The sequence below is a fragment of the Cryptomeria japonica genome, chromosome 5 (genome assembly GCF_030272615.1).
Source record: "Cryptomeria japonica chromosome 5, Sugi_1.0, whole genome shotgun sequence".
NCBI classification, from domain to species: Eukaryota; Viridiplantae; Streptophyta; class Pinopsida; order Cupressales; family Cupressaceae; genus Cryptomeria; species Cryptomeria japonica.
The window spans coordinates 297,199,263-297,224,051 of NC_081409.1; the positions used below are offsets into that span (position 1 = coordinate 297,199,263).

Consider the following 24,789-nt stretch of genomic DNA (forward strand, 5'->3'; position numbering starts at 1 on the left):
AATGGACCTACTACATCATTGTGAATAAGTTGAAGAACTTCCAAAGCTCTCCAAGCTTTCACCTTATCAAAATCCTCCTTGGGATTCTTGCCCATGGAACAACCTGACCTTATCATCCTAGCGGTAGTAGAGGTGACCAAACCACTCATACCATAGCTTACTTTTGGAATTTGAATGAGTAAGAAAGGCCCTAGAAGGTGAACTTGGCACAAAGTGGGAGAATGAATAAAGCCTTGAGTTGTCATTGACTTGTCCCACTATTACCAAGGCATCATCATCAAGTTCCTTTACCACAATTGAATCTGGTGTAAACTCAACCTTTTTCCCATTCCCATAGTTAGTGATTTGGTAGATAGAGAGAAGGTTGGTAGACAAGTTAGGAACATAAAGAACATTCTCAAATGTTCCATCATCCATGTCAACTAAACCTTTCCCTTCAACCTCTACTTGTGTATCATCACCTATGTAAATGTGAGGTACCTTAGATGGCTCCAATGAAGAAAACTACTACTTTGTAGAACCCATGTGATATGAGGCACCTGAGTCAAGTATTTACTGCTGTGAAGAACTTGTTGTAGCCACAAATGCTTGCCCTTTTCCCTTAGACTGTGAGGAAGAGGAAGGAGATGAATCCTTCTTTGTGTAAGTAGATGGAAAGTTGATGTTGTTTTTCATAAGAAGATTAGTTAACTCATCAACTTGCTTTGTGGCATCGATGCTCATCATGACCATACTTCTTGCAATATGCACAAGTTGGCTTATCCTTCTTAGGTGGTGTCCCCTTCTTGGAAGAGGATGAAAAATTGCCTTGTGATGGAGAGGATGATTATCCTTTTTCCTATTGTGGCTGTGACTTAGATTATTTCTTCTTCTTGTTGGAATCTTTGCCTTGACTTCCTTGATTCCCTTGATTAGCCACCAAAGCCTTGGACTTTGAAGAGTTGAGAAGCCCCATGTTCAACAACTTAGATTGTTCCAATATCAACATTTTTGTGAAAGCATCAAATGAAGGCATAACATAGGAACTCCCCACTATCAAATGATGATTTTAGAAGCTAGACACAAATGCTGCATATTCTAGTGCAAGCTTGTCCAACAAGTTGAATATCAACTGAGCATCCTTTTTGTCAATTCCACAATCCTTAAGATTTGCTCTTAGCTCATTTGCTTTGGTGAGATAATCTTGGATTGTATCAAAACTCTTGGGATCCAAGTTGGTGAGCTCATTGTCAATCTTATAACCTCTGATTTCATCAACTTGACCATACAATTTCTGAAACATATCCCAAGCATCTTTGATTGTAGTACACTTCTTAATATGAAGGATGAGGTCATCTGATACATACTTGTGCAAAGTTCCAAGAGCCATACAATTTTTAGTGAGCCATTCTAACTAAGCATTAAGATTAGCCTTAGGATTAGGTGGTGCTGCTATTGTTCCATCTATGTAATGCGTGAGACCTTTTTCCATTAATTTGCTCCAAACTTTAATTTTCCATGATGCATAATTATGTGGAGTTAAAGGTGGAAATTTATGAAGACTCATTGCAACAAAAATGAAAGAGCACAAGGAAAGAGAGGCACAATCACACAAGACACCCCCCCAAATTCACTCAATCAAAGAACCCCCCCAAAAATGATGATTTGGCACTTTATACTTAGTGCGTATACAATGGGCCACTTGCAAAAAATGGCAAAGTGGGCTTTTGATTTCAATTTCACAATTGCCTCAATAAGGCCAAAAGAGACTCAAACTAATAGTGCAAGAGATCTAAACTAAGATCAAAGAAATTTACAAGTACCAAAGAGGCCAAATAAGACCAATATCTGAAAGTACAATTTCCACTTAAAATCTCTGAAATCTAATCATAGATTATGAAAGTAAACAAAAAAACATGGACTTTAAAAAAAAATGGCACCTAAAAAGGAGGTCATATGAGCTCAAATGAGGCCTTTGAAGTTGCAAAATTGAGGATTGGACAGGTATAGTTGAGAGAATCCAAAAATTTTGAAACATCGTACTGCCCGAATTGGGCAAAAAATTTCCTCCACACCCAAAAATCAATTTTTGCTAAAATAGGTCGAATTTATACTTGATTTTTATGGAAATGGCCTCCCGGACATAATGGTGAGGTCAAAAATGCTCCAAGATGCCTCCAAAAAGTGCAGTTCCTTAGATCCAAAAATAGAAGTCTTCCACGATGTCTCCAAAAACCAATCAATGAAGCCCCAATGGCTCTGATACCATGTGAGATTTTGCCAAGATCAAGGGCACAATGAAAAGTATAAAAATAGAGACAAAAGAATGACAAGAACAAACTATATTCTCGTCAATATAAAATGATCAATTGGATTCATCAATACAATGAATATAGGCGTACTTATATAGGCAAGGCCATATGGATGTACGAGCACATAGTCATGACATGTGGCTCAATGAGAAACAAGGGTAGGTAAGAAATACTAGGAGTAGGTAGGAGAAATAATAAAATATTCCACAAGAGGTGGATGACCCACCAAATGTGGAGTGTAACCGCAAAGTAAGACCACAAAAGGTGGAATTTCTCCTACAAGCTCTATCCCTATGTGCACACTTCCCTAAGTATCTCAAATCCAAACTATGAAGAGATGCATTATCCTAAGTTAACTTAAGTAAAGTGTAATAATATCCATAATGAATCTTTATTTACACCAACATGAGGACTATGGTACATAGAGCGCTAGTCCTTGTGGACTATGGTGTCTAATGCAATAGTCTAGCCTTTTAATTCCTAAATTGGAACCTCTAATTGTTGTGAAAATGTATATTAGGAAAGTTCCTTCTTTAAAATTTAAATATGAAATATCTTAGGTCTATATCAATAAAATTCCTTCCCCCTCATTTGATGATCTATAATTACAAGTCATGAATCTAATTGAGTAATTAAATTAGGCATCTTAAATAGTATTAGAGGAAAGATATAAAGTCGAGAAATAAAGCATTCAAGTTTAACAATCATGATAAAATTTATGTCTTCCTTCATGAAGTAACGACTGAGTTAACTCTTATCAGACAACATGAAGCTTTGTTAAGACTTCAAGACAATAATTTTATAGAAAAGGTATCATTTGTAAATTTAGTATTTCCTTTAAGGTTTTTATCGTCTTCCCTACCATGGGTTTAAGTTCTCTCAAATCATATCATATTTATAGTGGAGCTTAATTTCTACGTAGGGTTTGAAATAGGAAATTCCCTATAAAACAAAATAATTTGTGAGTAAATTATGAATTCCTAGAAATTAAAATAAATTCTAATTTGAGAATCTAATTCAATCAATATATTTAATCAAAATTTTATGGTAAAAAACTTGAGATACTTACTTCTTCAACCTACTTAAGTAGTATCTTGGTGGCATCTTATTAAAGATTTCAGAAGTTGAATGGGAAAAAATGGTTTGTTTGATCACCATCATGGGTTTGAGGAGGAAAAATACATAGGTTGCCAAAAAAAAAGTATGAATAAGGGTACCATTTCATTATTTTAATAACTTTTACAAAACATACTAGCCAAATAGTGCGCTATCAATATTCTTAAAATTGACCAAGCTTGAGGCTTAGTTATTCTAACATTAAGCGTAAGCACCTTATTTTTTAACACATTAATCAATAGTCACACTATGGTCTGATGTGGAAAAAAATATAAATTTCCAACTATTTGGTCCCCAAACTTGAGGTCATTACCCAAAAGGATCATAATAATTTGGTTATTGAACAATGTTTGGTCAAGTTTAAGACTAGAGACCATCAAATCAAGTATTGTCTAATATCATGCAAATAGATCAATTTTATATTAAATTAGGATGTTCATGGTAGTATGATAGGTTATCTTCCATGATATTTGTTCTTACACCTACTCTTTGATAAAAGATGTAGTGAGACACAAGTTGAAACCTGTAAAGGAAATTCAAGAAAATTTATATAACAAAACTAGAATTTGTTTGTGCCTAATAATAGCACCATTTCTATAAACTTAGTTCATTATCCTATTTCCAAGTTTTTTTGTAGCACATTTTTCTATGACTAGGGTTCCTAATGCTCCTATGATAGCAAAAGGGGTTCAACTTTTAAAGAATGAAATTTGGCCTTAGAAATTGCAAGAATTTACTTTTATTTCTTGATTTACCTCACAAATTTATTCAAAAAAATAAATTAGTTGTATATAAATACAACTCAATTTCTCATTTCAAACTCTACAAATTTCGACTAACATATTCAAATAAGCAATCATCATAGCCTAGTAGGATATTCATACCATTCAAGCACAAATCTACATTTAAAGACAAAAGTATTCAATCGCTTATGTCTTGTATAAGATCACGATCAAGTACATTATTTTTACCTATGTCGAAAGCATGAAGTAATATGTTTGAGGACTTCATCACATCAAATCTAGTGTCAGATTCCATGAAAGGGTTTCATAGTTTTAGTAATATCTTATCATTTTAGTATTTCATTATTTATATATCTTGATTCATTGTGAAGGAAAAAAATTAGATCTAATTATTAGCCATTGTGGAAGTGGTAACACTTACACAATGTTTGACTTGGGCAAGCCCCTTAAAGGTAAAACACTTTTTTCCTATTTTTCATTTGTAGGTTTAGATGATCCAAGAGTGGGAAAGTTATAAAATGTGTAGAAGACAATGAAAAAAATTAAATAGATGAAAATTTATAGAATATGGTTCTCATCACTCTTGTGGGTTACAATAACACATATTTTTTAGAGATAGTTGTGTAGAATCTCTTGATTACATTTTCAAGTATCTTTTTAAGCCTTCACATCTCTAGAATAGGGGACCTATTTGTTTTATTTGGAATAATAAACTTCAATTTTAGATACAAGTTCTTATCTATATTCTTATTTCAAATTTTCCTTATTATTTATTCTTTCAATTTTGTATCTACTAGATACTTCAAAACAGTCATTTTTTCATATTTAAGCTATATCACATACATGCACTTCAATATCTAATTCTTTCACAATGCAAAAAACAAAGTGGAACTAGAGTCCGAGGCATAATTTTTTGATCTAGATGAGGATTGAGGATCTTGAATTTAAAGAGCTCAAAATTTTATATAGGAGATCCAAATTTTATAGAAGTAGGTGAAATATTACTTAGAACCAATCAATAAAAATAAAAAGTTTGTTTGATTATATGATCCAAGATGATAAATTTAATATTATATTAGGTGGGGAAGGGCTGCCCCAAGCCATTACATATACAATCCAAAAACCATAAAAAAATGGAAAAAACCACCATAGAGCTTGGAGAGAAAGCCCACAAAATAATCAAGCTAGGTTTTTAAAGGACCAAAAATCATAATAAAAAAAGGAACAATCTACAAATAGAATCAATTACAAAATATGGTAACCTTATAAGAATTAGAAAAGCAGGGAAAAATTAAGAAAAATTAAAATTTTGAATAGAACTTTGGGGATGCAAAATTGATAGTGTACATTAATCTAAAATAAAAATAAAATATGTATTACAAAAAGTTATATGTAGAGGATTAGAATATATCTAGAGGATTAGCATATAGGGAGAAACCACAAATGGGAGCCCTTTTTACTCCTCTAAACATTTGTCTAAGATGAATTTTTAGCAGAGTCTAATTCTATAGAACCATTAAGAGATGGGACTCTATAGAATATTTGATACTAATAACTTCAATATTTCAAGGAGGAGGAAATGAAGTATCCTTAAGAGGAATCAAGGACGAGGGGAAGATAGAATTTTGGACAACACCACCACCATTAGGAATGGGTCTAGGGCTACCCAATCAAGATGGAGACTCAGAATCTTGAGATGTAATAGGAGAACCATTTGGGTACATAGTAAGATTCTTAGGAAGAGATTTATTCCACCAAGTCCGAGAAGACCTCACACAAGGGCCAAAGGTGAAAGTAGACATCAAGTTCCTAGTAGAAAAACACTAGCTATAATGAAAATGAATGCCTTCATCATCAACAAGCTGGGTCAAATTATGATTAGAAACTTATAGCATGACCTCAATACTAAAACATTTAGAAATATTTGGTAGCACCTCCATTTTTCATCAAAATTGTCATATGTTTCATTGCTTTAGTCTTTGTTCTAGGTCCTATTAGGGCCTTAAACCCTAAATCCCTATCTTGTTAAGTTTCCTTTGTCTCCAAAGCCTAGCGTTCTATATTAATAGTGTTTGGTGATGGTGGGTACCTTGGTTTTATGTTACAACCTTATGTCGTCTAGGTCTCATCAATCACTGACCCCTTTTCCTAGTGACTTTCCTGACCAATATTTATTTTCAATTTTTCCTATTTCCTTGAAAATTAGATTGACAGTCTATGGATCCCCATGACCCTCTAGCATATTAGATCCATCGAGCCCTAAGGAGCATATGGATCATTTGATTAAAGATGGGCTTGTTGGATGTCATAGACATGTCAATGCATAATGGACCCTTCTAATTAGAGTGAGGCCTTGGAGAATAATAAGTATCATATCCTAATCATAAACATGGTATTTTATGGTGAACACATGTGTTAAGGTGGACACTACTTCAAAGAAAAGGTTTTTAAAGATTCTAAGGCTCCTGATTATTTATTCTTCACCATTCATTCTCGTGCAATAGTTACAGATCAACAATACACATTAAAAGATGGAAAACAGTTACAAATATAAAAAATTTCAAACATGAGTAGGAGTTAATAGTGAAATGACCATAGTAGCTAAGATTGTAACCATTGCACACTAATAAGAGAATCTACAAGACAATTTCAATCCATAAAAATGCTAAAACTAGTAATCTGATCAATTTCTTAGTTTGATACTCTATCTATAGTCATAATTTTATGTATAAATAAAATATTAGTAGTAGGAGTGAGCTAGGTAGTGTTTGAGCCAATTATATAAGACCCTAGCTATATAGAATGTAAGCACAAGCCTATCAAAATTAGTAGAAGGCCTTTGAGAAAAATTAATGAGGATTTCATCAAGTAGTCAGATCGTAAAAGAGCTCCATAACCAATATGTTGGCCTAGAGGTCTGATGGATATATTGTTGGACAACTTGCATGGTGATATAAATGCTAAGGTCTTAAAAGGAGGTTGGGATTTGTTTCAAAGTTTGTATTAGAGAAGAGGTTCGAAAATTCCTATGAGGAATGGGTAGGAGCTTGGTTTGGCCAAGCTTGTTGTACCAATATTTTTTATTTAAGGTTGATTTCATGAAAATCTTGGTAGAGAGATATAATGTTGGGTGGAAGGCCATGGTCACTATAGGTGAAAATAATTGATAAATATTAGCAAGTTTCATATCCTAGTTTGTTTGGTTTGAATAGAACCAAGCTGACAACAATTGACTTGAGGGAGTTTGAGGATAATTATAAATTTCATGATGAAATAGATTCCAAAATTTAAATGTACAGGTAAAAATAAGATGTCAATCTCTATCTCACAATTCGAGAAGGAACCCCTCTCTATTGAAACCTTTCAAGATTACTTCATCAAGATATACCATAGTATATGTCAACTTTTGGGTGAACAAGAAAGAGATAGAATGCCCATTGATATGATGTGTATGGAGCTATTGAGATATAAGATATGATGAAGCATATATAATTTGATTTTTGTTAGTACTTCGATGATAAGATACATGAGCTTGCTTTGTGAGAGCCAAGGCCAATATACTGAACTTTGATTTTAGGTGGTATTTGCTCATCTATCCCATGCTTGTTTGGAGTGGCAAGAAGACTTGGAGCCTAGAATTGCCACTAAAAATACAAAATGGAGAAGGAAGAGCCTTGTTGGTCTAATGTTGGACCTATATTTGGGATATGTCTTATATCCATTCTAATTTTGGTACATTTGAGAAACATTTTGTTTAGAAGAGATTGAGTTGTTTTTCATTTCAGAGTTGAGAATCCTTAAGGAATTCATGGATTTCATCAAGTAAAGAGGAGGCAAGATCTTGTAGTTTCACATAACTATGAGGATTGGTTTCTCCATTCTAAATAAGCTACCATCAAGATGTATGAGACACCAATGCAACCTCATGTGTTTCCTAAATGTGTACCTCTAAGAATTGCTTACCTAGATGTAATTTGTCAGCTATGAGATGGATTGTCTCACTCATAGGAAGCAACATACACCCTCATTGGTTCCTACATAATGCAGATTTATAGATTTCATAGCTTGGAATAAGGATAGTTTGGATCAGTTGTATTTTTCTTTCAAACCATATAGGATGAGGCATGAGGAGTGGAAAAATTATGATCAAAATAGTTTTATTGAGTCTTTGGAAATTAGTAGTAATCATTAGAACTTGACTAGTGAGGACATCATCAATAATCACAATAGTATTGAACAAGTTCATGAGAGGAGAAAGAGGTGGAACATGGTTTAGTGGAAAAAAGAAAGAAAAAGAGAGAGATAAAAGATTTGAATATTTGTTTCCATGATGAGTCGGCTTACTTTGTGTATATTGAGAAGTTAATGCTCAAAGCTTAGGCCTTGTTGGATAGAGAAATGATCAAGAAGGGTAAGCAACTAGTCACCTTAGAAAAGCTACACACAAAGAAAGTAAAAGTAGAGGAGTTTCCTCCAAAGGAGAAAGGTCTAAATATTATTAAGGTAGAAGAGCCTCGAGATGTTCTTGCAACAATAAAAGAAGAGAAAATCAAGCCACTTTTTGACTATCCTACTTCTCCTCCATCACCTTCATTTCAAACAATAATGGAGATTGTGATAGTGATGCCTCCAGGAAAAGCTATTAAAAATCTCATAGTAGAGGATGATCCTACTAGAGATATAAGGGCCTTGGCTTGCAACAAATTCATAGATGATAATGAATTTGTTCAGACTCAATAATTCAAGGACTTTTTCATCAGAAGGAGGAGGGAAGAATATCAGATAAGGTGTGAGGAGGAAAGGAAGAAAAGGCCACCTTCTGAGTGGAGTAAAATAAGTGAAGAGTTCATAAAGGAGTTTGATTTAGTATCATGAATAATTGGGAGTTAAAACACTTAAAGTTCTTGTCCACGGTGACAATCTTCATCATGAGAAATACCTCCTTCTAGATACTTGGTAGGTCATCCGCTTTGAAATTTCTTTATAAACGAGTCACATTCTCACTTAGGCCCAAAAATATTTTGAAGTCCTCCTTTTAGTTTCCTTCAATCTTTTTGGTGGAGGATGTGTTGTCTACAACTAGCCTAGTGATGGTAGTAATTATCTCCATTGAAACAATAAACTTCACCTTCCCCACCTGAACAAAACTATTCTCCCGGGACTAGGAAAATTATTTTGATAGCAAAATATCAAAGCTCGTTATTCCTTCCACGTAGTTAGTGAGATTACCATCCATCATTTTTCCCAAAGGGCTTCATTCTCCTTAAATTTATCAGAACTATTAGGTTCTATTTGGATTAAATATCCTCCTATAGTTACAATAGTAAAACCAATGTCAAGGGCCAAGGTTGGATTACACAAACTAGGATTAGAAAAAAAAGGGCATGATTAGAAATGTTGCTTTCCCTTCCATTAAAAAAGAAATGCACAAAATAGAAAGCAAAAAGGTGATTTTCAAATATTTAGGACTCATAGATTTTTTTATCCTCATTAATCATTGCATGAATATCTATGAGAAATTCATGTTGATCTAATTGAATTTTAATCCCATTTGAGAAAGGACCTAGGTTGACTAACTTGTCCATAGTACTATTACGTTCTTTGAGGATGTCTTTAAATACCATGTGGTCTAATGTAGAAGTCACGTGTTGACATTTTGAAATGATATTCACCACTAGTTAGCCTGTTTTGGTTGTACCTTGTAACATCATAATTATGTTCTTGAAATAACCTTCTATGATTGAATTTCATTCTTTATTTTGGGCAATACATGTCATTAAAAGCCACCATAGCCTTTGCCATGTTGGGGGTTTGGTTCCTAAGATTAACCACATAGGCCACCACTCCTTTGTCATTCGAGTTCTTAATTACACATGTCCTACTATTGTTGTAACTGTCAATAAATTCCCTTTTTTATACTTTGTTTCAATCTTCCTACCTAAAATAACCATGCCTATTACATACCTCTACATCAAGTTCCTATTAATGTCACTAGGTTCTCAATTGATTTCTGTAGTCGCATGATCTATTCTATATTTTCCTCACACCCAAGAAAATTTTGGAGGTCTCCAAATTTTCTACCTAGGCTTCAAGGTCTTCCAACTCAGAAACCAACACATGCCAGTGTTGAGAAGAATTTTCATTATTGGTAGCTCCTCCCTCTACCCGTTTGTCTTCATCCTCATTGAAATAATCCTTTAGTATTTTAATCACATAAAGTACATCTTGGGATTGAGTCTCAATGGGTGGGGAGTGAGGAAAAAAATCACCAAGAATTAGACTCAATGGCTCATCAAGGTTTTCTTTACTACTCTCTGTAGCTTCACCATTAAAGGAAAAATAATTAGAAATTTATTCTTGACTTCTTCCTCATGGGGAGTTTTATCATTACCAACAACAATTTTTTTTATAACGATACACTTACTTAATATTGTTGACCTTATTTCACCAAACGAAATAGTTTTTTCATCTTTGGCAAGGTCATTATCAGAAATACCAATAAAAGGGGAGGGAGAAGTAACATGGTTTTTCTCTAGTTATTTTATCCCAAACCTTTCCCTTACCACCCATGTTCTTATTTATGGAGCTACTAGGGGTATTGATGGGTTTTTTTCCTTGATTAGGTGTAACTTTTAGGCCAATGTCCACTACCAATAGTATCGTGTCACATCCAAGGGTTATCATTTGTCTTTTTAGGGAACAAGGGGGGTATTTCTTAGAGAATGGTGTATGGTAATCAAGGGGACTCATCTTTTAATCCAAATTCTTGTATTGAGCTACTAGGTCTAGGATGGTTTTGGTCATGGTCAAGTGGAGGGTTGTGGGTTGGGTTAGGAATTAGAGTCAGGATAGTATCAAGGTAGAAATTGTACATAACATATATCAAACCTTAATTGAATGGTTGATAAGCAACATTAGTAGCACACTTTTCCAAAGATTAAAATACGAAAAAGGAAAGATAACTACATTTTGACATCTCAAACAAAGAGATGTTGTTTAGTAAATATATCACCAATATTTTTAATGGGCACCATTAAAGTACTACTACATTATAGTCAATGCAATAGCTACTTTTATTTATAAGCATTATTATGTCATCATAGAGGAAAATGACTGTATTGTAGTCAATCCAAGGTCTATTTATATTGATATCCATTATTTTCTATCATTGATATTAAGAATTAGTATATTATAGTTAATGCATCAACTCCTTATATTTATAACCATTACTTTCTATCACTACTACTAAACAACTAGTACATTATAGTCAATGAACGATGTATTTATATTGATAAGCACATTTTTCCATGATCACTAGTAAAAAAACTAATATATTATAGTCAATGCATGAGTCATTTCTATTCACAGATGTTCTTTTCTATCATTACTATTAAGTAGTCAGTAACTATTTACATTTATAAGTATTATTTTCTATCATCACTAATCTAAAACCAATGTATTAAAGTCAATGCACAAACCATTTATATGTCTAGAGATTCTTTTGTATCAATATGTGTAAACAAAGTGCATTATAGTCAACACAACAACCTTTAATATTTAGAACCAACGTTTTCTATCACCATCAATGGATAAATACAACATTGTTCCTAAAGAGCCAACTATTTCAATTTAGAAGAATTATTTTATATAACTACCAATAAACAAGAAGCTTGTTGTTGTGGATGCACTATCTATTTGTTAAGGCAGGAAATTTTTAATGTTATCACAAATAAAAATCTAATGCATTATAGTCAATGTACCTCCTATTTATATGTATAGGAATTATTTTATATCATCAAAAATAAACAATACAATGCATTCTAGTCACATGTCAACCATTTATATTAATAACCCTTCTTTTCCATATCTACTAGTAATAAGCCAGTGGATGATAGGTAAAGGAGCAACTTCTTATATTTATATGCATTTTTTCTACCACAACTAATAAATAGCAAGTGCAATGAAGTGTTAATTATTTATATTTATTAACACAATTACATCATTATCAATAAACAACTATCGTCAATATATCAATTGCACATGTTTATGAATATATATTTTATTGTCACCATCAATAAACGATCAATGCATTGTAGTCAATACATAAATAAATAAATTAATAAAAATTAGTTGTATAAATACATATTTTCAGCTATGCCAACTAAATTTCTTATATAATTTATAATTTTCCAATCTGTTAACAATCTTTTGAGTAGTCCGCACTTTATAATGCTGCTATCTATTTTTAAAATAATAGTATATTATAGTTAATGCATCCATTATTTATATTTCCAATCATTTTTTCTATCATTACCAATAAACAATTATTGCATTATAGTAAATAGTTAATTGTTAAATAAAAAATTAAATATAAACAATTAACTATTTACTATAATGCAATAATTGTTTATTGGTAATGATAGAACAAATAATTAGAAATATAAATAATGGATGCATTAACTATAATATACTATTATACTGATGATGGATTATAGAGTGTGATCGGAAACTTTGATTATTTCATCCTGATGATAGATCACAAGTGTGATCCAAAACCTTGATGCAAAAAAAACAGACACAATCAAAACCAGAAGCAAAAACTATTGTGACAAAAATATTTGTTTTATCTTATATAATATTTCATAATAGCTATTTCTATCTAATTTCTTACGATTCAAGATTAAAATGTCTTGATTGTTTGTTATCATTTGATAATCTCAACGCAATAAAGGTGTTTTTCTAGTCAATGCACCCAACTGTATATTTATTAGCTTTCTTTTCTGTCCCTGCCCATAACAGTGAGTGCATTGACTAGAACACTTTTTTCTGTTTACATTTGAGTGATAGAATCAATTTCTAACCATGAGGTCTCATCTACGGTAACTTCCATTTCGTGGTTAGTTAATCTTACTAGCGTTTCGCTAAACTCAAGGGAGGTTATCCTATAAATATGCCTCTAAAAATCCCATTCTTTGTGCTCTGCATCTTCGTTCAAGCAATGGCTGTTCCTCCGATCAACTTTGCTTGCATCAGTGCAGTTTTCATTATCCTTTTCACAAACCCATGTGTTTGTCGATTCAATTGTCCTACCCAGGAGTCCCAAGCTCTTCTTTCCTTCAAAGAAGCGTTGAATGTCTCCGATGGCATTCTCAGTTCATGGGTTAATGGAAGTGATTGTTGCTCCAAGTGGGATGGCATATCATGCAATAATTTCACATACCATGTAGAGCGGGTGAATTTGAGTGCAGAGCAAGGCGTGCAGAGTGGAGTCATATCTGGTGGTTTCTGCAACCTTCCTTTTCTCAAATACCTCATCCTAGCGAACATTGGTCTAACTGGTACTATTCCTTCCTGTTTAGGAAATCTCTCTCGTCTTCATTATCTGGATATAAGAAACAATAGCTTGAGTGGAATTGTTCCCCCTGTGATTTGTCACCTCACCAATCTTAGTTTTATAAATTTAAGCTTTAACCAACTCAGTGGAATATTACCACCATGTCTACAAAATCTCTCCCTGCTTAAGTTCTTGGCCATATGCTTTAACCAGTTTGACGAGAGGCTTCAGCTTGTTGGTCTTTCCACCCTTGAGCAGTTTTATGCTCGTAATTATTCATTCAAGCAAGACGTTGATTCATCAGATTTGGCATTACCATCCTCTCTAAAGATTCTCTGGATTTCCCACATTAGTGTTTCAGATACTTTGTTCCATAATCTTACGGAGTTGAAATTGATCTTTCTTAAGTATTCTGTGTTGAATATTAGCGCAACTTGGATTCCCCAGTTCCAGTTAGACTTCTTATATGTAAGCTCATGTAGTATTATCGGTGGCCTAATTCCCGAGTGGCTTGTCACTCAATATTCCTTACAGAAATTGGTATTCGCTGATGGCAATATTGCTGGAGAAATCCCCTCGTGGTTATTGGAAAACAAGGATAAGTTGTATCTGTTAAACCTTTCAGGAAATCATTTACATGGTAGCCTTACTATCCCAAATAGATCGATTCATTGGATGAGTGTATTGGATGTGTCTAGAAATGAATTGACTGGACCCTTGCCATCAATTTGGCCTCCATTTCTACAAATCTTGATGGTCAATGGCAATGCTCTAATTGGCAATATTCCTCCAACCTTGTGCAATTTAATTCACCTTGTAAAGATAGATCTGGCAAACAATAAATTAAATGGAAGAATTCCTCCATGTTTTGCGAACTTTAAGGAAATTCAAGTACTAAATTTAGGAGATAATAGTTTGGAGGGAAGCATACCCTGTGGCCTATGCTCCTCCACTATAAGTGTAAGAAATAATAGATTAAGTGGATCCTTCCCTACTTCAATCACCCATTGTAAGTCCTTAAAGCTCCTAGATATTGGGCGCAACAAATTTGTTGGGGATATTCCATTGTCGGTTGGAAATCTATCCTCTCTTAAAGTGTTGATGATGAAGGGTAATCGTTTCAGCGGCAGCATTCCTTCAGAAATTGTCCAGCTAAAGCAGCTCCAGATCTTAGACCTTTCCTCCAACAACTTGTCAGGCTCTATTCCAGATAACATTTCATCTCTGCATACCATGAGTATACCGAGAGAAGATGGCCATATGTTGTCTGATCTATTCAAGCCTTATCATGTATTTCCAAGAGACAACGGCCTTAAGTCATATTCTGCGCTTAGCCCTTTCGAGACATGGCTAAATGAAATTCCGTCTCACGATGAATTGGACATGACTGTGAAAGGCTTAGAGCTCCACTACCCATATATTCTTTCCACACTCACAGGCATAGATCTCTCCAACAATCAATTGAACGGGCATGTTCCTTTTAATTTTGGAAAGTTGAAGGGGTTGCGGTTTCTTAATCTATCAAGGAACAATCTCAGTGGGATAATTCCACCCAGTATGGGGAAAATGGAACAACTAGAGTCATTGGACCTTTCTACAAACAGATTTTCTGGTAATATTCCTGCAGAGTTTCAATCTTTGACTTCATTGGCATGCTTAAATTTGTCCAACAACAACTTCTCAGGCAGCATACCTCAAGGAGGACAGATGATCACATTTGAGAACACATCATTTTCTGGAAATCCGTATTTAGAGGGATGTCCACTTCCAAAGAAATGTTCTTGGCCGAAATTTTCTCCTCCTCTTTCTTCAACAAATGTTATGCAAGATAAAAATGAAGATAATAGAAAGCAAGTATCGTGGTATGGGATTGCAGTAGGATTTTCACATCTAGCAGGTTTTTGCTGTGTACTGTTATTGCTTGCAGTGAGAACGGGATGGAGAAAGAAATACTTCAAGAGGGTTGACAAGATTTTGAAGTTTCTGTTTCCTTCCATCCGTAATAGGAGATTATGAAGGCTCATAGAGCCAACAAGATCAAGCAAAACTATGCAACGATGGTTCAAATATTGAGTATTTTTTATCAAGGTCATTATGTTTTGTATTGTCAAAGTCTAGTACTTGTCTTTTAAGTAAACTTTTCTTATGTCTTCTATCTGGTACTTGTTCTTACTTAGTGTAATGTACATTTTGGTTGAGCTATGCTTCTATACTGTAATGTTCTGAGAGACAGACCAGCTACATATATCCTCTGCAATCTTTTAATAAATTATAATGTAATTACATTTGCTTTATGGGTTTTGCAAAAAAATAATAATGAAATTTGAATTCAACATTTTTAGTTTTTTTTTTCAAATTTTGTAATTTTCATAACTTTTAATATTATCTTCATATATGAATTGGACTGGTTTTTCTGATTTTAAATTAGCATAAACATCTTAAATATACATATCAAAAAATGTTAGGAAATTTTAACCTTAATTTATTTAAACATAGATGAGACATATATTTAACAAATTTATATAAAAAACATCACAATAGTCATCTTTATAATTGCATTCTTTCCTTAAAATTTCACTCTAATCTTATCTTATATTTAAAATCTTTATTTTTCAATTTAAATAATATGCTTATTATTTAATTTAAGATATGTTAATTTTTTTATTAAAAACATGTTAAATAACTGTTTAAAAAATAAATATTTGTACTAATTGATTCAAATGTTAAACTATATGTATATTTTAATTTTTGAAAAATGTTAAAAAAATAGTACAAGTGAAGTGTCCATATCAAGCGTTGAAACAATAAAAATAAGAAACGGAGCATGCATATTAAGCCTTAAAAAACACATAGCAGACAAAATAGTTGAGTAGTGAAGGCCCACAGTAGGTTTTTGGGGAAATGTGGAAGGTTCCCACACGCTGATATGGTATCATTCCAAAACCCTCAAATTTAAAATAAATGTAGTTTCTAGATTAAAAAGTACATGACAAATTAGTGGTAAAAATATATAACAGTTTTAAGTGACGAGATATGTATGATACAAAACATTATAGATAATAGTGGTATAATAGTGGTGTTAATAGTGAACTATTATTTTTCAATGGATCTTTGGTTTGTTGGTCAAATTAAATTGCTTTAAATGAGCTCATGAAGTGTTAAGGCTTGTTGAGTGCAAAGGTCCTTACATAATAAGGGATGAGATATTGTTTTTCAATGAGTCTTTGGTTTGTTGGTCAACTTGAATGGCTTTAAATGAGCTCATCAAGCATCAAGTCTTGTTTGGTCCAAAGATCCTCACATTATAAAGGATGAGTCCGAAGTCAAAAATAATTAAGAATTTTGATTTATTATATATTAACATTATGTAAGGGGATATTTTTATGTACATAAATTTGCATTTCACCTTATATATGACTGTTTATCTATTTTATTTTATATTAATTTTATAGTGTCCTTAAAACAAATCGTTTCTAGAATATTGACAAAAGAGTGAGAAGAAAAATATATTTCTATTAAATTCCTTATTTAGTAACAAATAATAACCTTGTACGACAGGAATTTTCGATTTAACTAATTCATTTCAATCCCTTATTTGTATTTTATTTTATTTTACTTGATGTACACTCATGTAACATGGAAATGGTCTAACTTCTGCATCGGATATATTAAGATCTAGATTTTTTTTCTTTTATTTTGAATAGTTCAGTCTAATTTTAATATCTAGGAGTGTCTTCATATAAAGTATACATAGCTTTTCAGTTGATTTGGATTGACATAAATTTTTGAAAAGAAATAACATTTGAGCTTTTTTGCAAACTTCAAGTGTAAAGTAAAGAGCACAAGCTCTGATTAATTTATTATAAAAAATATTTATAAGTTCAATGCAAGTAGTGGTATTGTAGATCACATATTCCATGGTATTTCATAAAGGTATTTTGACATCAAAATTTTGATAAATTTTTATGTTAGTTTTCAAGTCCTTGGTGGTTTCCTTTTCAACTTTCACCTTCATTTGATAATGTCTCAAGGTTTGTAATATATACAAATTCAAAGAGAAATTTAGAGAGAGCCATGTATCAGTGTTGTGTATATTCTCCTCAAACAAACAATATAGACTAAGTGTGTGTTGTATGAAGGAGCCACATAGTGGCTTCATGTGCTAAAAATATGAAATGTAATGAGTCATTACATATTTCTCTTACATATTCTCATAGAAGCCACATGTTGATGCGGTACTTCTCCTTTCAATCCTAAGAAATAATTTAACAATTAGGATGTACCTAGTATTACATGTTAGTGTATGTTTATGATGAAAAGAAAAGCATAAGAGTTTTTTGTTTACTATGCACTGAACACCCATAGAAGCCATGTAATAGTAGTGTTCAACATAGAGATATTTCCAGATATGCGATTCAAATTGTCATTGGTGTCAACTCTCTAGTCTAGATGAAGTCTAGTTGTGGATAGAGTGGTCCAACTGAACACAAAATGTGTGTATATATATGATTCAAATATTAGGTGGAAGATCAAAATCTATACATAGATGTTTTAGATGGAAAATAATGTTACCATGATTTATTTTTGGAATATATATCATGTATTTTGTTTAATTTGTTCACTGTTGATTAAGTTCAAATGATAATGTGTAGATTTTCTTTAGGTTATGAATGTCGTAAAGGAATGCATTGCATTCATCATCTTGCTAGCACTATAAGGATGTTATCCGTCATTGGATCATTTTCATATAATGCCTTAACTTCTTTTGTGGTGGTCTACTTATTTAATTTTTGGTCTAGATTATAATTTTGTGTATATTAAGAAGGAATTTTGTTTGTGTAGTTGCATATGGTGTACATAGAATCTTTTTTGAGTAATTATGGATGGTGTTCTAACTCAGTACAAGTGTCTACACATCATTCATGATACTTTGAATGTGAAAAAGAGAATATATTTAAACACAAAATATAGTAGTAAAATAATTATATTATCATATAGTTTATTTTTATCACTACCAATAAATAACAATGTATTATACTCAAGGTAGCCATTGTTTATACTTATAGTAACTATTAAGTATAGTTAAATGTGTATCTACAGTATTGGATGAATTTTTTTCTATTATATTAAGTGGGAAAGGTCCCCAAGCCCTTATAGATCCAAATAAAAAACCATCATAAGGCTTGGAGATCAAGCCCACAAAACAACATGAGTCTAAATTATATTAAGCAATATATATAAGAACTATTAAAACTAATATTCATAAACAAAAAACTAAGAACATCTAACAAAATCACACAAAAATAAACTAAAAATAGAGGGTATTTAACAAATGTAGCACCAATAATCTAGCATTTGATCTAGCTTAGTTTTTCAGTGAGAGGGGAGATTTATCTTTTTTCCTTTCACCTTGTCTTTTTGCTTGTTCACTAACTCCTACTTTTTCATTCTTTCAATCTTCACGTCTAAACTCACCACTCCTTTGATAAGCCTATACGTTAGGTTCCTATTAACGTTCACTAGGTTAACAATTCCTTTCTCTAGTTCCATGATATGTTCTCTATTTTCCTCATACCCAAGACAATTTTGGGGGGTCTCCAAATTTTCCACCTAGGCATCAAGGTCTTCGAACTGAGCAGCCAACACATGCATGTGTTGAGAAGAATTGTCTTATTTGGTATCACATCTCTTTGAAATAATCCTTAAGAATTTTAATCCAATAAAGAGCATCTTGGGAATGGTTCTCAACAGGTGGGGAGTGAGAAAACGAATCACTAGGAATCAGATTTAATGGATTGTGAAGGTTTTCTTCACTACTCTCCATAGCTTCACCATTAAAGGTAGGATCTTTATAATGTTATTCAAGTTCTTCCTCAAAGAGATTTTAATCATTAGTAACAATAATTTTTGCTATAGTCATATGGTTACTCAATCTTGATGACCTTCTTTAACCATAGGAAGTGATTTTTTCATCTTTCGCTAGCTCATTAGCAGAAATGTCAATGGAAGGGAAAGGAAAGGAAAAGTTGTTCTCTAGTAATTTTGTCACAACCTTTCCTTTACCACCCATGCTCATATTCTTGTAGCTACTAGGGGTTTTGATGACTTTTTTTCTTTATCAAGTGCAACTTTTAGGCCAATGTCCACTACCAATGGTCTCCTATAACATCCTAGGGCTAGATTTTGTGTTTTGAGGGAATAAAGGATGACATTCTTCGAGAAATTGCAGGGGATGGTGAAGGGCACTTATCTTTAAATATAAATTCATATTTTGAGTTGCCAGGTGGAGGACAATTTTCGTCATGGTCAAGGGGAGGGTTGTGGGGTAGGGTAGGATTTAGGGTTGAGGTACTCTCAAGGCAAAAATTATATGTAGCATAAATCAAATCTTGATGTAATAATGGATAAGAACTAACTAGAGTACATTTTTCCATGGATGAAAATAGAAAGAAATGAAAGATAATTAACTTTTGATGTCTTGAATTGGAAGACATTTTTTAGTTAACATATCACCAATACTTTCAATGAGCGTCATTAATGTACTAGTGCATTATAGTCAATTCAATAGCTACTTTTATTTATAAGCATTCTTTTATGTCACCGCAAAGGAAATGAAATGTATTTTTGTCAATGAATGACCTATTTAGATTGACATTTGTTCTTTTCTATCACTATAAATGAACAATTTGTATATTATAGTCAATACATCAAATCTTTCTATTTATAACCATTACATTCTATCACTATCACTAAACAACTAGTACATTGTAGTCAATTAACAACTTTTTTATATTTATAAGCACTTTTTTTCCATCATCACGAGTAAAAACTAATATATTCTTGTCAATGAATGAGTTGGTTTGATTTATAGATGTTCTTTCCTCTCATTACCAGTAAGTAGTTAGCAACTATTTACATGTATAAGTGTTATTTTCCATTATCACTAATATAAAACTAATGTATTATAGTAAATTAACAAACCATTTATAACTACAACACTATCCCTAAGACGCCAACCATTTGTATTTATAAAAGATATTTTCTATTACTACTAATAAACAAGTAGCAAATTATTGTACATCCACTCGCTATTTATTATAGTAGGAAATTTTGTATGTCATCTCCGATAAAAATCCAATGCATTATATTTAGGTAATTCACCAACTTATTATATTTATATGCATTTTTTCTACTACTACCTATAAATAGCATGTGCACTGAAGTGTTTTTTGTTTATATTTGTTAAAAAATCTACATATTGCCAATAAACAACTATCTTGTAGTCAATACATCAATTGCACATGTTTATGAATATTCTTTTTGTCACCATCAATAAACAACCAATACATTACAGTCAATAAAACAATAAATAAATGAAAATCACTAGTATGACTAAACATTTTCAGCTATGCCAACTAAACTTTTATATAATTAAAGATTTTCCAATCTATTAACAATCTTTTGAGTAGTCAACACTTTATAAAAGTACTAACTACTTTTAAAATAATTAATATGTTATAGTTAATGCATCCATTATTTATATATCTAAACATTTTTTCTGTCATTACCAGTAAACAATTAGTTCATTGTGGATAGCTTATTGTTTATATTTTTTATTTATTTCATAAGTAATAAACAACTAGTACATTATAGTCAATATATTTCAAATGTTTATATTTATAATTAATCTTTTATTTCACTATCAATAAACAATAATAAATTGATATATATATATATATGAAAATATATATATATATATATATATGAAATCATCTTATTTCTATTATAAATAATGTTGGTTCATAAATAATGATTTTGCATGACAGCTATTTATATTAAATTTCTTACTATTCAAGATTAAAATGTCTTGATTATCTGTAATCAATTGATAATCTCACAAATAAAAGTGTTCCTTAGTGAATGCACCAACGGTTTATATTTATAAGCTTTCCTTTCTGTCCCTGCCCATAACAGTTAGTGCATTGACTATAACACTTTCTCGTGTTTACATTTGAGTGATAGAATCAATTTCTAACCATCTAGGTCTCATCTATCTTAATTTCCTTTCCGTGGTCAGTAAATCCTATTGATGTTTCGTTCAAACTCAGGAGGAGGTTATTCTATAAATGCGTCTCTAAAATTCACATTCTTTGTGCTCTGCATGTTCGTTCAAGCAATGGTTGTTCCTCTTGTTAATTTTGCCTTGATCAGTGCAGTTTTTACTATTCTTTTCACAAATCCATGCATTGGTCGATTCAATTGTCCTACCCAGGAATCCCAAGCTCATCTTTCCTTCAAAGAATCGTAAAATGTCTTTGATGGAATTCTCAGTCCATGGATTAATGGAAGTGATTGCTACTCCAAGTGGGAGGGATATCATGCAAGAATTTCACGTACCATGTAGAGTGGGTGCATTTGAGAGATGAGCAGGGCGTGCAGAGTGGAGTCATATCTGGTAGTTTGTGCAACCTTCCTTTCCTCAAATAACTCATCCTAAAGAACACTGGTCTAACTGGTACTATTCTTTCATGTTTAGGAAATCTCTCTCATCTTCATTTTCTGAATTTAAGAAACAATAGCTTGAGTGGAATAGTTCCTCCTGTCATTTGTCAGCTCGCCGGTCTTAAGCATATATATGTAGGCTTTAACAAGCTCAGCGGAATGTTGCCACCATGTCTACAAAATCTCTCCTTGCTTAAGTTGTTGGATATTTCATTCAATCAATTCCCTTGAGCAGCTCTATGCTCGTCATGTTTCATTCCGTGGGCACATTACAGGTTTGCAGTTGGCCTTGCCATAGTCTGTAAAGATTCTCTGGCTCTCCCACACTACCATTTAAGATACACTGTTTAATAACCTTGTAGAGTTAAAATTTATGTTTCTATCGTATTGTATACTGAATATTAGCACAAGTTGGATTCCCAAGTTCCAGTTAGGAAGCTTATATGTCGTGAGTATTGAGTGGCTATTAACTCAATATTCACTACAGAGATTGGCTTTGGCTGACGACAACATCGTTGGAGAAATCCCTTCCTGGTTATGGGAGAACAATGCTCAGCTGTATGTGTTAAACCTTTCAGGAAATCATTTGCATGGAAGCCTTATTATCCCAGACAGATTGGTCCATTGTTTGACAGTATTAGATGTGTCCTGAAATGCATTGACCGGACACTTGCCATCTGTGTGGCCTCAATATCTACAGCTCTTGATGGTGAATGATAATTCTCTAGTTGGTAATATTTCTCCACCCTTGTGCCTTGTGCAATTTAACTCACCTCGTAAGGTTAGATCTGGAAAACAACAAATTGAGCGTAAACATTCCTCCATGCTTTGCCAACTATAAGGTAATTGAAGTACTAAATCTTGGAGAAAATAGTTTGGAGGAAATCATACCCCATGGACTATACCCGTTCTCTTTGAGTGTAACAAATAATAAGTTAACTGGAGCTTTCCCTGCCTCATTCACCAATTGTAAGTCCATCAAACTACTAGATATTGGGCACAACAAATAAAGCGGTGATATTCCTTGGTCAGTTTGAAATTTATTTTCGCTTCAAGTGTTGATCATGAGGGGTAATCGTTTTAGTGGCAGCATTCCTTTGGAACTTTTCCAAACTGAAGCAACTTCAGATCTTAGACCTTTCGTCTAACAATATATCAGGTTTTATTCCAGATAACATTGCATCTTTGCATGCAACGAGTGTAGCAAGAGAAGACGGTCATATGTTATCTGGTCTGTTGAACCCTTATCATCTTTAGGCCATATTCTGAGCTTGGCCCTCTTGAGAAATGGGTATTTGAAGTCCTGTCTCATGATGAATTGAACATGACTATGAAATGCTTAGAGCTGCACTACCCATATATTCTGTCCGCACTTACAGTCATCGATCTCTCTAACAATCAATTGAATGGACACGTTCCTTTTGAGTTTGGAAAGTTGAAGGGATTAAGGTTTCTTAATCTATGAAGTAACAACCTCAGTGGAATTATTCCTTCCTCCTAGTTTAGGGGAAATGTGTCAATTAGAGTCATTGGACCTTTCTACAAATAAATTTCTGGACATATTCATGCATAATTTCAATCTGTGATTTGTTTAAATTTATTCTACCACCTCTTTGGCTCTGGAAATCCATATTTGGAGGGATGTCCACCTCCAAAGAACTGTTCATAACCAAAATGTGTTCCTCTCATTCCTTGTATAAATTATATTTAAGGTAGAAAAGTTAAAATATAAATTGTATTTCATCACAATCATTATGTATAGACATGTCTCTTGTAAAAGACACTTTTCTTCATTGAACAAATTATATTTAAGGTAGAAAAATTAAAATATAAATTATATTTCATCACAATCATTATGTATAGACATGTCTCTTGTAAAAGACACATTTCTTCATTGATGTAACTATTTAAGAATCCTTGGATCCACCTATTTCAATACACAGAAAATATAATTTAATGCTTTCCAATTTTTCTATCATTATATCAAAGCAACATATTTTACTGTGCCTAGTGGACATGAAAATTATTTGATAAAGGCTTGCACTAGACAATGCTTTGTTTTCTACAGAGAAAGTCACTAATGGTGGTGCAGACAATGGCATATTGATTCAGTCAGAGTGGGAATTTTTTTTTTTTTTGATTGAAGTAAAAATTTGCAACGATATCAGTGTTTTGCAAAGAGAAGCAGCTGAATCACACTAATAAATAGAAATTATTCGAAGCAGGAGAGAAGAACAAGGACAATGAGGTATAGAAAGAACATTTAACATATATAAAATATACATATATGTGCAATTTTATACAATACCGGTTGCGACCATGGCGCAACATTCTCTATTTAGGGACCATGAAGTATATACAGAGTCAGCAGCAGATACAATTAGATTCAGACTCACAATCCATTTCATCATGCTTACACACACCACATCAAAAACAAGAGACCTACCGCAGTCACAAAAATAAACACTACCACCCTCAACCTTCTACTTCGCAATCGTTGGAGAATGGTGATAGGGACAGATCAGGAGTCTCCAAGCTCGAAGAAGCAAATAAATAGAATGGAACACAAGTTGTTCCACAGAACGATGAGTCCACAGTAGCAACGAGGAAGACAGTGTCACTGAGAAAACTGAAAAAGCACATTGCCACAATCATAAAGGAGATTCGGCCAATATAAGAGGAGACGTAGAGGAAGTATTTGTATGCAGAAAAAGGTTCATATCAAAAACACTTGGAAAGAGAAATTAGCTAAGGAAATCAAGGCAAAGAAGAGGTCACAAGAATTTCAATCATAAGAAATAAA

The 24,789-nt window shown here is 32.8% G+C and overlaps 1 protein-coding gene across 1 annotated transcript; it reads left to right on the forward strand.

Moving 5' to 3' along the window:
* The first annotated feature begins 13,148 nt into the window (after nucleotides 1–13,148).
* LOC131046012 (receptor-like protein EIX2) lies at nucleotides 13,149–15,500 on the forward strand. Its single transcript, XM_057979643.2, has one exon. The coding sequence runs from the start codon at nucleotides 13,149–13,151 to the stop codon at nucleotides 15,498–15,500; it is 2,352 nt and encodes a 783-aa protein (XP_057835626.2).
* The last annotated feature ends 9,289 nt before the right edge of the window (nucleotides 15,501–24,789 follow it).